Source organism: Eschrichtius robustus, chromosome 6, assembly GCF_028021215.1.
Source record: "Eschrichtius robustus isolate mEscRob2 chromosome 6, mEscRob2.pri, whole genome shotgun sequence".
Lineage (NCBI taxonomy): Eukaryota > Metazoa > Chordata > Mammalia > Artiodactyla > Eschrichtiidae > Eschrichtius > Eschrichtius robustus.
Window position 1 is genome coordinate 51,078,484 of NC_090829.1, and position 15,903 is coordinate 51,094,386.

Here is a 15,903-nt window from a genome sequence, read left to right on the forward strand (position 1 = left end):
GTTACAGCAGCATTCCTTACAGCTTGAAAGGAACTGGTAAAAATAAGAGGAGGAGAGTGGTGAAATGCTGACATTTGCTGACCACACAAAAATAAGTTTTAGTAAAAAGCAATGGAGGTTTGCAAACCCAGGAGAATGGAGTACGTTACATATGACGTGGCTTAACTAAGTCAAAGACTAGGTAATCTCAAAATAGAATGTATGCTTGGGATGCTGAGCTAAGAAGAAGCACGTGGCCTTAACAAAGGAGGGGAGTAGAGGAGTGAGGGGCTGGGATGCGGGGGGAGGGGATGGCACATGCTGACCAAAGAAATCTTCCCTGCGGCTATCAGAAACTGCCTACGCCTTCACTGCAGGCCTAAGGAGAGACTGACCTTCACAGTCCTTCAACTTGTTGCAGGGTCCTGCAGCAGGCCTCCAAATGTCTGACGATTGTGTATATTAGCTATTTTAAACCCACAACGCGGGGCCTGATAATTGTGGATGAATATAGGATGTGAGCAGATGTACTTTAGGGAAGCCGAGATAAAAGGGGAGAAAACAAACCTGAGGGTTTCTGGGGCAGTCTGGCATCTGCTTTCGATTAAAGAGGCAAGCACATGAGACAGTAAAACACCCGTCATTTTCCAGCGGCAGCCGGACAGACTCAGCTTGGGTCATTCTTAGTGAGAAGTGGGGCTGGTTCTACAAGTATTTGCTGCCTGCCTCAGGTTCTCAACGGGATGGTGGCTGATGCGGGAGAAAGAGAGGAGGAAAAAGTGCCTAAAAAAGCTCACCATATCATTAAGGAAACAAGAACTTATGAAACAGTTAAATAACAGTGTGATTCAGTATATAATTAAATCCAAAATAAATAGTACTGGAGACCAGAATGAAGTCAGCAGGTTCTCCATGGCTTTGCAAAGGTAAACTGAGGCAACATGGTAATGAAGAAAGCATATGCATTAAGTCAGGAAAATGAGGGGTGGCAGGTGGCGGGGGGAGCATGTTCGGCTTGAGCTCCACTCCTTTCTGGCTGCATGATCTTGGAAAGTAACCTACCTTTTGGAGCCTAATTTTTCTCATCTATAAGGAGATACAGATTTTATAATAGTATCAATATTGTTATATGTCCCAATCTTCTGTGAAAATTAAATGAAGTGTGTGAAAGTTATAAAACATAATACAAAATAAACATTATTATTAATCTTCTCAACCAATAAATAAATAACACAGGTAGGAGAGGGCAGGAATGTAAGTAATTTGAGTTTTAGGTTTAAATTGTTTAAATTCCAAACACAGTTATGGAACCACTGTGGATCATGGTTACGTAGCTCTAATATATAACCTTGATCTTGATCTAATATGACCTTGTAAGTGAGCGTGAAATTTATCAGGCCTTCAGGGCTACTGTTTATCCAGATTTCAAGACTAGTGCAATGATGGCCGTAAGTTACTCAGTGAAGCTGAAAGGGAGGCACTTATTATGACCATAAGAACACATTTAACCCCTTCATAAGCAGTCCAACCTCTTACAATACGGCTCATTGAAGGAGATGGGTTACGATGCTTTCAAAAGGACAAAACAACAACTGAGGCTAGAATTAGATTACAAAGTTATAAGAAGCTTATCTTCTATTTTGTAAATGGATTATTCTTATGTCTTGAGAATTGAGGACAGGGGTCAAGCTCACTGGGAAACTAATGACCACTGGGTCACAATGAAAAACAAAGTAATGGTACCAAATTGTCACAAATGTTAAAAGGGAGTAATTTTAATAAGCTAAGTCCAACACTCTAGGAAGAACCATTATTTCAATCAGAAGACTTCAAAATCTTGTCCAAGCTGACTTACGTAAAGTCAGGCATGGCCATTTAAACTCTCCGAATGTCAGTTTTTTTCACCTGTAAATGGGAAAAAGACTACCTATCAAAGTCACCTCCTAAGGCTTAGAAATGATTAAGTGCTTATGTAAGCACAGCTTTATTATCAACATAAAGAAGATTGTTTTTTCTCAAGATGACGGGAATCTATTTACTGCTTACTATTTGTGGTAGACTAAAAGGAAAAGCGGCCCGATATGTGGCAGCCCCCCAACATGAAGAGGTGGAGTCTATTTCCTCTGCTTGTCTCTGGGCTTGGCCATGTGATTTGCTTTGGCCAATGGGACATTAGGAAATGTGACGCAGCAGAGACTTGAAAAGTATTTGTGTGTAGGGGTGGACTTCTCTCACTGCTTGCAGAGAACACTTCTATGCGAAAAACGAGAACCAGCCTCCTGGAAGATGATAAAACAGGTGAAGAGACAGTGCTTTTCAAATGCAAGGAAACGGATGATCCCAGACAATGCTTTCAAGCCACAGACCACCTCTGATGACTATATGATGATCACAACCGTGGTCATAAAGTATAGCCAAAGCCAACCTTATGTAATGTTTTGTCCCAGAGGTTGTATGTGTATTATCTCATTTAATATTCAAAACAGCTCTATGAAGTACATGTTTTTAATGATCCCATTGAACAAATAAGGAAAATGAGTTTCAGAGAGTTTATTCCTATTTTAAATGTTAGAGCTAAGATCCAAAGCCAAGATTCGTCTGACTTCAAAGTCAGTGCTCTTAATTCTAAACTGAAAACTCCTAGACAGAAGAAAGGCAATTACCTACGGTGATAAACCCAAAGCTGCTAAATCATGAAAGGAGAGTTTAGGAGCACCTTAAGCCAGGGCCGAAGAGAAACCTGCCTTTGGTCCTCCAATTAAAGGAGCTTGTTAGCACACACTAATATTTGCTTATGAATGATTCCAGGGGATAAAGGAGGGATTTTAAGTTGCATATTTATTACACAGGGGAATATACTTTAAGCACCTACGATATAGTAGGATTTAAAAACGGAATTAACGAGACACTTCATATTAGTGTGCTCTATAACAAAGGGTTTGCCCAACGTTCAGCTCTCAATCCATGGAAGAGGAATAAACCTGTGTAATTCTGACAACAATCCAAGGGACTGGTCAGTTTGAACTCGCAGGGAAGTATGAGGTGTAGAGACTCATAAATGCAACTACACCCTGGATGTTCGGACACTGGCTAGAACCACTTCTGCCCCTGCTCACCTGTCCTGCTCTCCACAGTGGTTGCTGGCATTAGGCAGGTTTTTGTGTTAACACGTCTACCATTTTCACCTTTGTTGCTGACTGAATGTGACAAAAAATTGAAGACAAGTTATTGTTAAAGAATCATAGACTATTAGAATTTGTAGGGATTACTAACATCTTCTAAAATGTGATCTAAAAAAAAAATTTAATAATTTGTAGCACTAAAATCCCTTTCTCCAACAGAAATTTTATTCAGGATGCCAATATACAGCCTCAATAAAAACTAGACTTTTAAAATCAGTAAACATTTATTCTTATAAATTAAACTATTATATGTAGTACACACAGCTATATTTAAAATGGATAACCAACAAGGACCTACTGTAGGGCACAGGGAATTCTACTCAGTATTATGTAACAACCTAAATGGGAAAAGAATTTGAAAAAGAATAGATACTTGTATATTTATAACTGTATCACTTTGCTGTACACCCAAAACTAACACAACATTGTTAATCAACTATACTCCAATATAAAATAGTTTAAAAAAATGAAACAAAGGGTGACTAAAGTCTTAAAAAAATTAAACCATGTAATATCTAGATATAAAGTTAATCAATGACAACAAAGGGGTTATTTTAGTGAAGACAAATTTAGAATTTTTGAAAGACAAAGTCACATATCAGCTTCAATATCTTATTAATTTTCAGTTCTGTTTTGGTTCCAAAGGATAGAGAAAATCTACATTTCCTCAGATAGGTAATTGTAAGTGGTAACAATTACTCTTAAAAAGCATGCCTTAAAATTTCAGTGGAAAATTCATACTGAATGACATTCTGCACGTGAATGGAGTAACCCAGATTACAAATTGAAAAGTTGCTGTTTTCTTTTATTTTTTAATTTATTTTATTGAAGTACAGTTGACTTATAATGTTGTATTAATTTCTGCTGTACAGCAAAGTGATTCAGTTATACATATATGTACATATTCTTTTCCATTATGGTTTATCACTGGATATTGAATAGAGTTCCCTGTGCTGTACAGTAGGACCTTGTTGTTTATCCTTCCTATATATAATAGTTTGCATCTGCTAATCCCAAACTTCCAATCCATTCCTCCCCGACCCTCACTCCCCCTTGAGAAGTTGCAATTTTCTAGTGTGTTCAAAGTTGGTATATAACATTGAGTTTGAGGGTTTTTAAAAAAAATCAGTTTATTAAACATTAAAATATATGAAACATTAAATGAGACTTAAGCATGTATGGATCCTCTAAAATTATCTCAAGGTGGGTAAGCACCTGCAAACTATATGTTTACAGATCTAGGGAAACAGGTCTAGCATGATTCAACGAGTTGCCTAAGCCCATATTTCTTCATTGCAGCACTGATAGAACTTGGGTCTTTGCCACAGCATACTGCAAGCAGCACTTGGATTTGTTGTATATGTTAACCCTAAACTAAATGGATTCATTCAATAAATATTTATCTGCTACTCTACCCCAGGCACAATGCTAAATAATAATAATAATAATAATATAATACAGTCGTCCCTCAGTATCCATAAGGGATTGGTTCCAGGATCCTCCATGGATACCAAAATCCACAGATGTTTAAGTCCCTTATGTAAAGTAGCATAGTACAGTCGGCCTGCCATATCCGTGGGTTACACATCCTCAGATTCAACTAACACTGTGAACACAGAGGGCCGAGTGTAATAACAACAATGGACATAAAACATTCAAGCTCTTCCACAGTGAAACTTACTATAGTCTCGTGGAGAACACAAATGGAAATCAAAGAATGATACAGATACATGCAAAATTACTAACTTGAGAGGTATGGGCAGCTGACGTAATTAGGGGCATTAGGGGCATTAGGGGAGAGAGCCGAGAAATCCAAGTGTGAGCTGAATTTTAAAAGCCATGCGGGAGGTTACCCACTTAGGGGAAAGAAAAAGTATAATGTGATGTGACTGAGGAGGGATTGGTTTCCTGGCAGAGAAACAGTGATTACCAAGGCCCTGTAGCTGGACAGGGTAGGGCATATTGTCTCCTATGGGAATCGTCGGTGCCACGGAGAGAAAATGAAAAATGTCTACAAGAGATGTCGTAATAGTAACAATGTGCACTAAACACTGTGTTCTACATATGGGTCTCAAATGCTTTATTTTATTATTTATTTATTTATTTTTGGCTGTGTTGGGTCTTCATTGCTGCGTGCGGGCTTTTCTCTAGTTGCAGCGAGCGGGGGGCTACTCTTTGTTGTGGTGCGCGGGCTTCTCATTGCGGTGGCTTCTCTTGCTGCAAAGCTCGGGCTCTAGGCGCGTGGGCTTCAGTAGCTGTGGTGTGCAGGCTTAGTAGTTGTGGCTTGTGGGCTCTAGAGGCGCAGGCTCAGTAACCATGGAGTACAGGCTTAGTTGCTCCGCGGCATGTGGGATCTTCCCAGACCAGGGATGGAACCCAAGTCCCCTGCATTGGCAGGAGAATTCTTAACCACTGCACCACCAGGGAAGTCCCTCAAATGCTTTATAAATGACTATATTTCCTTCTCACACTAAGTGTATGAGAGAAGTAATATTATCCATACTTATACATGTGGAATAAGGGGAGGTTAAGCAACATGCCCTGGGTAAGAGAAACATGAAGTGTCAAAGCTAGGGTAAACCCAGATGAGTGACAGTTTGCAGTGCTCTTCTTTACCACTAGGCTAACCTGCTCTCTCTTTAGTAGGAAGTAGTATCCCTTAGAGAAGCAGACAACACGAGGGTGACATGCATCCTTCTCACACCCAAGCCTGCATGGATGTATGACTCCCAAGAGGACTATGAATCTTAAAAATAGGTTTTAACCCTACGAATGTTGTCATGCATTTAAAATCTATGATAAATGAGACAGCTTTTGCAGCAACATGGATGGACCTAGAGATCATCATCCTAAGTGAAGTCAGAAAGAGAAAGACAAATATTGCTTATATGTGGAATCTAAAATATGATACAAATGAACCTATCTAAGAAACAGAAACAATCACAGACATAGAGAACAGACCTGTGGTTGCTAGGGTCGGGGGGTGGGGGAGGGTTGGGAGTTTGGGGAGTCTGGAATTAGCAGATGCAAACTATTACGTATAGGATGGATAAACAACAAGGTCCTACTTGTCCTACTTGCACAAGGAAATATATTCAATATCCTGTGATAAACCAAAATGGAAAAGAACATGAAAAAAATATATATATGTGTATATATATATATATATATATATATATATATATATATATATCTGAATCACTTTCCAGAACAGCAGAAATTAACACAATATTGTAAAACAACTGTATTTCAATAAAATTAAAATAAATAAATAAATGAGATGGTTTACATCCTCAAGAATCCTCCACCTACAATTCAGGTAACAGCCCATGGGAATCGGAATGGGTCGTCTTTTCTGACGGCACTAACAGTGTAAATGATAATGTCTTCCCTTTTGTCTTTGGTTACTGGAAAAAATAACTATCAAATTCCCTGTGGCTTGTAATGTGGATCTGTTTTTTCTTCATCTGGCTTTCTAGTCTTTATATTTTCTCTGCTCTCTTGTTTTTACAAATATAATATCATTTTGTATAGCATCTACTCTGTGCCAGGTCCTAGGTCAGCAGGCTCTGCATGAGGTACCAAGATGGATAATGCACAGTTCCTGTTCTGGGCTCCTTAAAGTCAGCAGGCTTTAAACGAGAAAGAGAGGACTCTTCATAAAAGGAAAACTAAAGGCGAGCTTCGCGTCATTCAGAAAGCCAACGTATTGATGAGGAGGTCAAGCCTCAAAAGAGCTCAACAAGAGGGAACCAAGTAAAGTCAAAAGAGGGACATAAATGTGAGATGGCAAAGATGTGCTGGCATGAAAAGGAGAGCACGGATCTACGAAAGGAGACCCCCCCCCCACACTGTCCATGACTGAGGAACTTGGTAACAAATCTGGATTTGAATGGCCTGCTTAATGATTCCAGGCACCCCAACCTCTGTGGGCCAATCTCCTTACCTTCATGCATCTCGATTCCACTAGGGGGATAAAAGAACTAATTATAGTTTTGATCAAATACTTTGAGGTACACAAATGGAAGGCACTACTAAAAACAAACCATCACAATGGAAAAACACTTCTAACAACTAGTGCACCTAAGTGTTCACCTTCATTCGTGTGGGGTATAGACAGGAGTCCCCAGGTCCATTTTTTGCTCTTAAGCAATCTCTGTAGCATGCAGGCATACACATACTGCAAGGCCACCCACTCAGCACGCATGCACACGTGCAGAGACCCAGGCACACATAAGCCACCAAAGGGGTGTAATCAGTATGTAAGGAGAAATGCTGAAGTGTGCATGGAGTAAGCAGCTCAGCTTGTTCATTTTTAGAACTTAGAAGCTTTCCAAGTTCTACGTGCTGTACAACACACAGAATTGAGACACTGGAAAGAGCCCCAAAGGTGGAGGGTATTATGGAGACCAAAAAAAACTCTGTTTATCTTTTCTCTGTTAAAAGTTCTCATCATGTGCTTTATCTGACCGGTCTTTCCGCTAACTTTATCTACTTGAAAAGTCCCAAAGAGGTGTCTAGAAGGGTCTCTGCAGCAGAAGAGCCTGGGGTGGGGATTCCCAGGCTTTGCTGAGAGTCAGGCTTCCACAGCTGGGAACGCCCTACCAACCTCACCAATATCTACCCATCCTGTGATCTCATGTAGTTGTTACTTTATCAGGGAACGAACGTACTGGCCACCTAGATAGGTCAGTTTCCTTCTGAAATTCTCCCTTAATACTCTCTGTACACTCCTTGAAAGTTAATCAGAACTGTCAAATAACTGTTCAACTGTTTGTTAAACGTCTTTCTCTCACACTGGAATGTAAGATTCCAAAAGATAGCGCCTGTGGCTGTCTTATTCACCGCTATCACCCCAGAGCATAGCACATTCATTCATTCTTAAGTGAATGAAAAGATGAATTACTGTGATTTCAGTCTTCAGCTTCTGGAATCCAGCCCCATTTTCTCTCCTGGATCCTGCTCTACACTAAGTCATTTTGACAGTTACCTGTGGTTCAGGGTAAGACTAATAACTTTGTAACTGAGGTAGTGAAGACAGGGCTGAGTCAAACTATTTACATATATTGACAATGAACTAACCCACACATGGCATGTACGGCATGTGGTTCATAGCACAGGCTACCACCCCCAGCTACAGAAGTCCAATGCACATTATAACGTGCTCTCCTCATTCCTATTGCCTGCCCCATGCAGGCATTCACTGTCTCTTACCAGGACTAATATTTAGTGAGGAACTGTTATGTACCAAGCACTAGATATTATATAATTTCAGTCGCAAAACAAGTTTGCAATGTTTGTATTCCCATCTAACAGATGAGAAAAATGAGATTCAGAAAAGGTAAAAAATTTGCCCAAGGGCAGTAAGGAGAGGAGTGGGTATGAACCCAGCTCTATCTGAATCTGAAGGCCATGCTCTGGTGATGCCCCCCACCCCCCGACTCCCAAGCCCCATCTCTCATTCTTACAACAGGGCCGTGGGGAAGGTGGGCACACCCTGACTGGCTGGATTCAAATTCCAACTCTGCCATTTACTGTCTGTGGCACTTGGGCAAGTTATTTAGGATTTTTTGCTTTCAATTAATTCCTCATTTGTGAAATGGATATTATTAGCACTGCTCCTCTAATGGGAATTGTTTCAAGGATTAAATGAGTTAGTGTATATTGTATGAAGTAGTAAGAACAATGCTTGGCACATATAAGCAATCAATGAGAGCCATCTTTATTTTTGACTCTGGCTGTTGTTGTTGTTATTACTGTTACTAATATTACCTTCTATGCTACCAATCATTCCACTGAGTTGCCCTCCCTTTGGGAAGGAGGAATCAAATGTGCCTGGGGCAGCGTGTCCCCTGATTTCTCCCAGTAACCGAAGATGAAAAGATGTTTCCTTGTTTTTTTTGTTTGGTCCAATTTCAGCAAACATTCAATGAGCCCATTAACTATGGGCAAAGCACTCTACCAGAAGCTACCGGGAGAAAGCTGCTTCCTTACTCTTCGAAGAGAGATGGAGACTGGTTGAAAGCTTCACCCACAGGAATTCAGTAAGTGAGACAGAAATAGAAACTCAATCAAGCAGGGCTTAAGATGGATCCTTCGAGTAGGCAAATCCCATCCTGTTACTTTGCTATTTAACTTCTGGCTTCCACACTGGCTCTAGCAGTAGTGTGAGGCCGGGGGCCGGGACTGACAGCCTCCCGCCCCTTGTAAAAAAACAACCCGCCTTGTATCTCTTCTACCTAATGGGTTTTTGCTTAAGACTCTTCGCTCTCAGGGTTCTATTGGGAAAATTAAAAAGTTTGAAAACCTTGTAATGAATTCCCTCATGACTTGACCCTAACTTGTCCAGATTCCCCTTGTATCACTCTCTCCTCAGCACATTTTTTATACTAAAACTAAACCATGTGATAGTTTCCAGAACACGTTCCACCTCTCTCAGCCTCCATGCCCCCTTGGCACAGACTATTTTCTCGGCCAGGAACGTTCTCGTCTGATTGTCCTCCTGGGCTTAATTACTACCCCTCACTGTCACATCAAACTGTATATGTAACTTTATTTATGACTTGTACAACTTTATTATAAAATGGATTAGCTTTACTTACAAATATTTAGAGCAAGGTTGTATTATTGTCAGCTCCCCTTCAGGCAAAGAACCACTTTGTCATTTTTGAATTTCAAGTGTCTGTCATAAAGTAGGTGTTTAGTAAATGTTTATCAAATAAATTAATTAAACACTAAATATCCTTCTATGTTAACTGAAGATCTATGGCACTGTGAGAAACAGGGTAGGCTTAAAAAGTAGAATTAAAATACTCAGGTTGAAATCTTCACTCCACCATTTACATGTTACATTGAGCAAGGTACTTAATATGCCTGGTTTTCTCATCTCTATAATGGACCTAATAATGGAGTCTGGTGGTTGTTAAGGGCATTCAGTGAATCAATATATATAAAGTATTGTAAAGAGTTCTGGCACATAATAATCACTCCATCAATGTTAGCTACCATTATTATTTCAGGCTGAAATATAAAAAATGTAACTAGAGAGGCACTTTACTTAAGGATTAAGTCAGTTTTAAATACATCTACTAAAATGATTTGATCTTACAGTAATACATTGAATTCTCTTGTTTTTCCCTGCCCAGCATCTATCCTACCCTTTGCTTTAACAGTTCTTAGGTTTTTGTTTGAGGAATCCTTTCCAACTCTCAGTCCCTGTGGTAGGTTCCAGGGCCAGGCACCCAACCCAGACGTGGCTGGAGAGAAACAGGGTATGGTTGTCGGATGGTGAGGTGACCCAAGCTGGGCCACTGATGTTCACACTGGCACTCTTGCTGGGACTAAGGGTAATGAAGTAATTAGAACATGAGCCTGGAGCTGCTGGTAGAAAGAAAGCAGAGCCCAGAGATGGAGAGATACAAAATTCCTAATCAGTCATGTGACTTCCTAGATCTTGCTGAGCCTTTTTTTTTTTTCTTTTCTTTTTTTTTAAAATATACACAAGACAATAAATTCTGTTTTCAGCTTCATCTAGTCTGAGTGGGGCTTTGGTACTACAACCCAAAGTGTCCTGAGTAATGATCACAACCAGTCATTGTCAAGATGAAAGCCTATGACAGTAAGTTATTATCTTACTAAGTCCTACATGGGCTTCAAGGTATCATTGTAAAGGGACTAGTTTACATCAGGGATTTTGATTCAAATGAAGATGGGTGTTATTTGCAGGATTATCAAAGAATCATGGTCTCTTCATACTTGGTAGCCAGAAAGCAGTAAATACAAGTCCCTAGAAAAGTGCTCCTCTGACTTTGGTGTGCATGAAGCTCCTTGAGGAGCTTGTAGAAAAGGCAGGTTCTTCCACCCAGAAATTCTGCAGCAAGCCCAGGAATCTGCCTTTCGGATGAACACCCCAGGGGTGCTGACAGCCCGCAAATGCTGGCTGCCCACCTTGAGGAACACTACCCGAGAGGGTCCAATTTTGTTTAGATGATTAAAGTACACAATTCCAGCTGGGAAGAAATCCCCAGAAAGCGACAAAATGCAGAAATTCTCATAATTATTTCAGAAACTGAAAGAACTTCAAAGACTGAGTCTGAGTTTAAGCCCTAATTCTGAAGCAAATATTAGCAAATTTGGAAGTGTCTCAGCTCTAAAACAGAAGAACATAAGCATTATATCCAGTTTTCTCTATGGTTATTTTCTTTTAAAAAAGGAAATGGTATAGAAAGAAAACAATAATTTAAAAATTGATTTCAAGCTTATAGTTTTATCAAATACATTGCGATAAACTATAGTAACTTCGCAGTAGATCATTGCAAACAATTAACAAAGATGACCTTTGAGAATTCATCTCAGAGCAGCTATAATGAGCACAATTATAATAATTGGTAAGAAGCTTTTGCAGCGTTCCATAATACACAAAAGACAACATGACAAAATGAAATAGATTGTTTTCTGAGGATACCACGTGAGTTTCACAAAGGAAATTTTACGTTGACTGTGATGTGTAAGGGGGTGATACAAAAGTCATTTGATGCTGGATCATACACCATGGGAAATAAGAAAACCATTTCCTGATGTGTATCCATGTTTGCCTTTGTTAGGGGTCAGTGGTTACATAATGGTCAATGATGTGTCTAAATCAAGGAACTATCCAGCCCTCTCAACAGAGGTTCCCCCGAGAGAATTAAGCCTAAATACTATAAAGCATCCATTGTATGCAATAGATTGACTCTCCTATGCATTGAAAATGGTGCTAGCTCTGTACCATGCTGGGGAGAATTGAGAAAATAGACTCTAAATCATTTTCTGTAGGTCTCAGTTGCCTTGCGAAACCCAGTTTAGAGAGGCCAACTGACACTGCTTAAACTGAAAATACATACTCTGGGATAAATTGCTGTGTAACTTTTTTGATTCCAAGCAAGGTGGTCTAGAAGTAGTAAATGATTCTTTGAACAATTTAAAATCTCACAAACAGAACCAGAAAAAGTGATATCCAGTGCTCTCAAGTCATACTTTGTGCATCAATATACAGCTTTGTACACTGACTTTAATGACGTCAGTGGAACTCAACTGTAGTTCTGCAGACCCACACAACAGAACTTTACAGCATTAATGTCTTGGGCTCCATCCACATCCATTAGTTGTTCAACTGCCAAGTGCATCACATTATGTGGAGATCCTATTCAATTCAAGGAAAATACAGTAGTATGACTTTAGCAGAATTGCAAAATAAATTCTGACTTGTTTTGTGCTGGGAGCTCTGTAAAAGATTTACACATTTCTAATGGGTTTCTATGTAGAGACTGATAGTATCTGATCTTGATTTTTGTGTCAGACCCTGCTAATTAACAATACAAGTATCCATTCTCTCTTCATTCCTGACTAATAATAGAACCCAAATTAACTGGACAGGTTGGTAGAATGAAAGACCACATTTCCCAGCTTCCTTGCAGCTAGGTAGCCAATGACTGCAGAAGTAAATAGAAACGTTGTATGCGAGTAGAAAAAATTTCACTGGAAGGGGCTGTCTTCTGTACACTCTGCTCCCACCTACTCCCCCCCTCCCCGCACTGCTTTTTTTTTTTGCCTGCCAAAGAATGTGATCAATGGAAATCCAACAGTTACCTTAAATCACAGAACTGACCTTAAGTGTGGAAGCCACGTGTCAGAATGATGGAGCAGAAAGATAAAAACACCCTCCTACTCCATCACATTGCTGTTACACATCCCTGGACTGTCGCCCCTAGACTCCTTGAACGTAAGAGAGCATGACACTTCCATCATACTTAAGCCTGTGTTATTTTGAGTTTTCTCTTGCAAGTGGCAGAACCTAAACCTTATTAATATAATCTGCATGCATTTTCTTACTCAGTAAAGGCCAGGTGAATTAATAAACTAATTGGGATGAAATATTTGAACTGGTTTGCAAGCTCTGAAATTTGAATAATGCATTTAGGACAAATAAAAGGAAGGATTACTTTATCTAAGTTCTTCTAAACATATGGGAACAAAATTTTTTCTTGTTAAAAATGCATATAAGTTTTAAAATGCATAGAACTTAAAAAGGAATTCAGATAAATAATAAGTAAGGAAAGGAAGACAGTACAATGTGTGGTATAAATGAAAATTAGTGAAATTAGTATCATGGTTAATAGTGTAGCATATAATGTATACTTATCAAAGGTAGCAAACTGGACCAGAGAAGGTATGGACTGAAGTCTGACCTACGGACATACTGTGTGTTTTTCTTATTTGTATACTGGTTCTTGATACCTTTGTGTGACCCATTCATTCTACATCTCTTTACATTAAATAATCCACTTCTGGGCCAAATGGAAGACTTTGGTCTTTTAGCTTTTGTATACAGCTGACAGACATCTTAGAAAAATTCCTGGGGACAATAGAAAATCATTAACATGCTTTTGATTTCCAATAAGTCCTTTCAAGTCTGATTTTTGCTCTGTACTCTAGAAAAGGCATTAAAATATTTTAAATAGACCTAGCAAAAAGGATTGAAAGCATAAGATTGTAGTTAAAATAAATTCTATTCCTTAGATTGCTTTTGATAATCCAGGCAGAAATTTTGTTTCAGTGTTGCTCTATAATAATAAGTATTTGTAGTTATTGTGATTATTTGGTCTATAACATTTTGGGGAGGAAAATATTCATGTTACACTTCCTACTAGGATTTTAGAGTTATCCAAACTCTTGTCTACTCCAGTGTTAGGTGGACTTTGAGGAAAACTGTTAAGACCCACCTCTTCTGTGTAATCTCAGTATTATTCTCTTAATACCTTCAAATCCTTGTTCTGTCTTCATCTGCAAATGTTCATATGTAAATTATTGGCACACATGTTCTTCACTCTGACTACATAAGGCAGTGTGTAGGTATCTAATTTAATCAGAGTGATTTACCCATGGTCATCTTGGTCAGCTGCTGAATAGTCTTAATTTTTATGTTAAGCACAAGTGGGGAAAGGTCTTAGATGTGTAAAAAAATTCTATTTCCAAAAAATGATTTTTCTCTATCACTAACTTCTCTGTTACAAATATATAACTTTGAGACGGCAAGATAATGATACATTACCCCTGTGACATCCATAACCTTGATGGCTGCAAGCTGGCCCGTTTTGACATGACGACCCTGTAAAAAATTTTTAAAAATAATTCAGTTCCGATGAGCAATATTAACATTAGATTTCAACTGTAAAGAACAATTACGTAGATCAATGTTACAGAGTGCCAATAGGGAAGACAGACAGACAGACACACACACAGAAATCTTAAATGCTTTGAAGATCAATCTCTATTTAATGTTTACTTTGTAAAACATCTCCATCACTTTGTCTGTTGGGTTTTTTTTCACAGTGGTTGTCAAGTTAAATAAAAGAGACAATGTCGAATAATTTGGTTTTACCTCCTCTTCAAGGTGTTAGATAAGGGATTGAGTGAGAGGAGGATTTACATGGAAGGGGAGCTAGATCTGGGTGGAGGAGACATAAGCATCTCCTCGGTTGGAAAACACTTGGTATGTGCAGAAACTTTAGTTTCCTTGATTATTAAAATATCTTGTAAGTCTCAACTGGATATGATTCTGCTACTCTTCACTTCAGACTATTAATTTATCTTCATCTTAAAAGGGGGCCTAAAACAAAACAGATAGCAATCAATCCGAATTTGTGATCAAAGAGACAGTACTGAGCATAAGGAACTGCTTCCCCAGAGTAGGTATCCCTGGTCTTTGCAACCACAGTGAAGCACCAACCACAAGGAACTGGAAGAGAACGGGGTGTGGTGAGGGGGCAGTCCCAAAGAGGAGCTTTCTCTGCACTTGCTCCTTGAGAAACATAAAGTCTACATCTGACTCTCAGACAGTAGCAAAGATGGTCAATATCCATTACTTCTAAATGCATTTTCTATGTGGCTTCTACAATGCATTTTACCTACCATTGCTATTATGCAGTATAATATACCTTCCAAGATCAGCTGGATTCAAATCCCAGCCGCACGACCTTAGGCAAATCCCTTAACCTTCTAGGCCTCAGTTTCCTCCTCTGAAAAATGGAAATAATGATAGTACCTAACTCATAGTATTGCAAGGAGGATTGAATGAGATAATGTATATAAAGTGCTTGACAGTACCTGGCACAGAATAGCTGTCAGCAGATGCTGGCTATAATTATTTATAGTCCTGTCTCGTGATTAATTTTAAGTGTTGTCTTCCCTCTTAAGCTATATGTTTCATGAAGGAAGGGACCGTGTCTAATCATTGTATTTCCAGTGCCTGGAATAGTGGGTGCCTAGCCCGTAGATGGGGCGGCATGTTTATGGATGAACAACAACAGCAGGTAGTGGAGTCATGTCCACTTGAAGCTGGAGGAGATAGCTTTGGTGCTGCCTGCCCCTTTTCTTCTCATATATCTCAGCTTTGTGTATGGATCTACCTGATTCTGAGAGTGCTTCCTTCACCTTTCAACCTCCATTCTGCTCCCTCCCTTTCCTCCTCACTCAGAAAAGAGCACAAAGAAGAAGGCATCAAATCAGTAACCTAATAGGGTCACAGGCATACTTCAACTTTCAAGAAACTGAGGGAGGGGGCTGAAGCATTGCCACACCAAGAGCCCTGGACCGGAATTCCAGAGGCCTGGTTCTGCCCATGACCAGCTGGTTCACTGGGAGCAAGTTATGTAACCCATCTGGACCCTGGTTTCCTCATCTGCAAAATGTGGGGAGCCTGGGC

At 39.5% G+C, this 15,903-nt stretch overlaps 1 protein-coding gene across 1 annotated transcript in view; it reads right to left on the reverse strand.

Moving 5' to 3' along the window:
* TNIK (TRAF2 and NCK interacting kinase) overlaps window positions 1–15,903 on the reverse strand; it is a 407,404-nt gene that overhangs the window by 150,122 nt on the left and 241,379 nt on the right. The window contains 1 exon segment of the mRNA XM_068546242.1: window positions 14,251–14,307. Within this exon segment, the coding sequence (XP_068402343.1) occupies window positions 14,251–14,307 (57 nt within the window).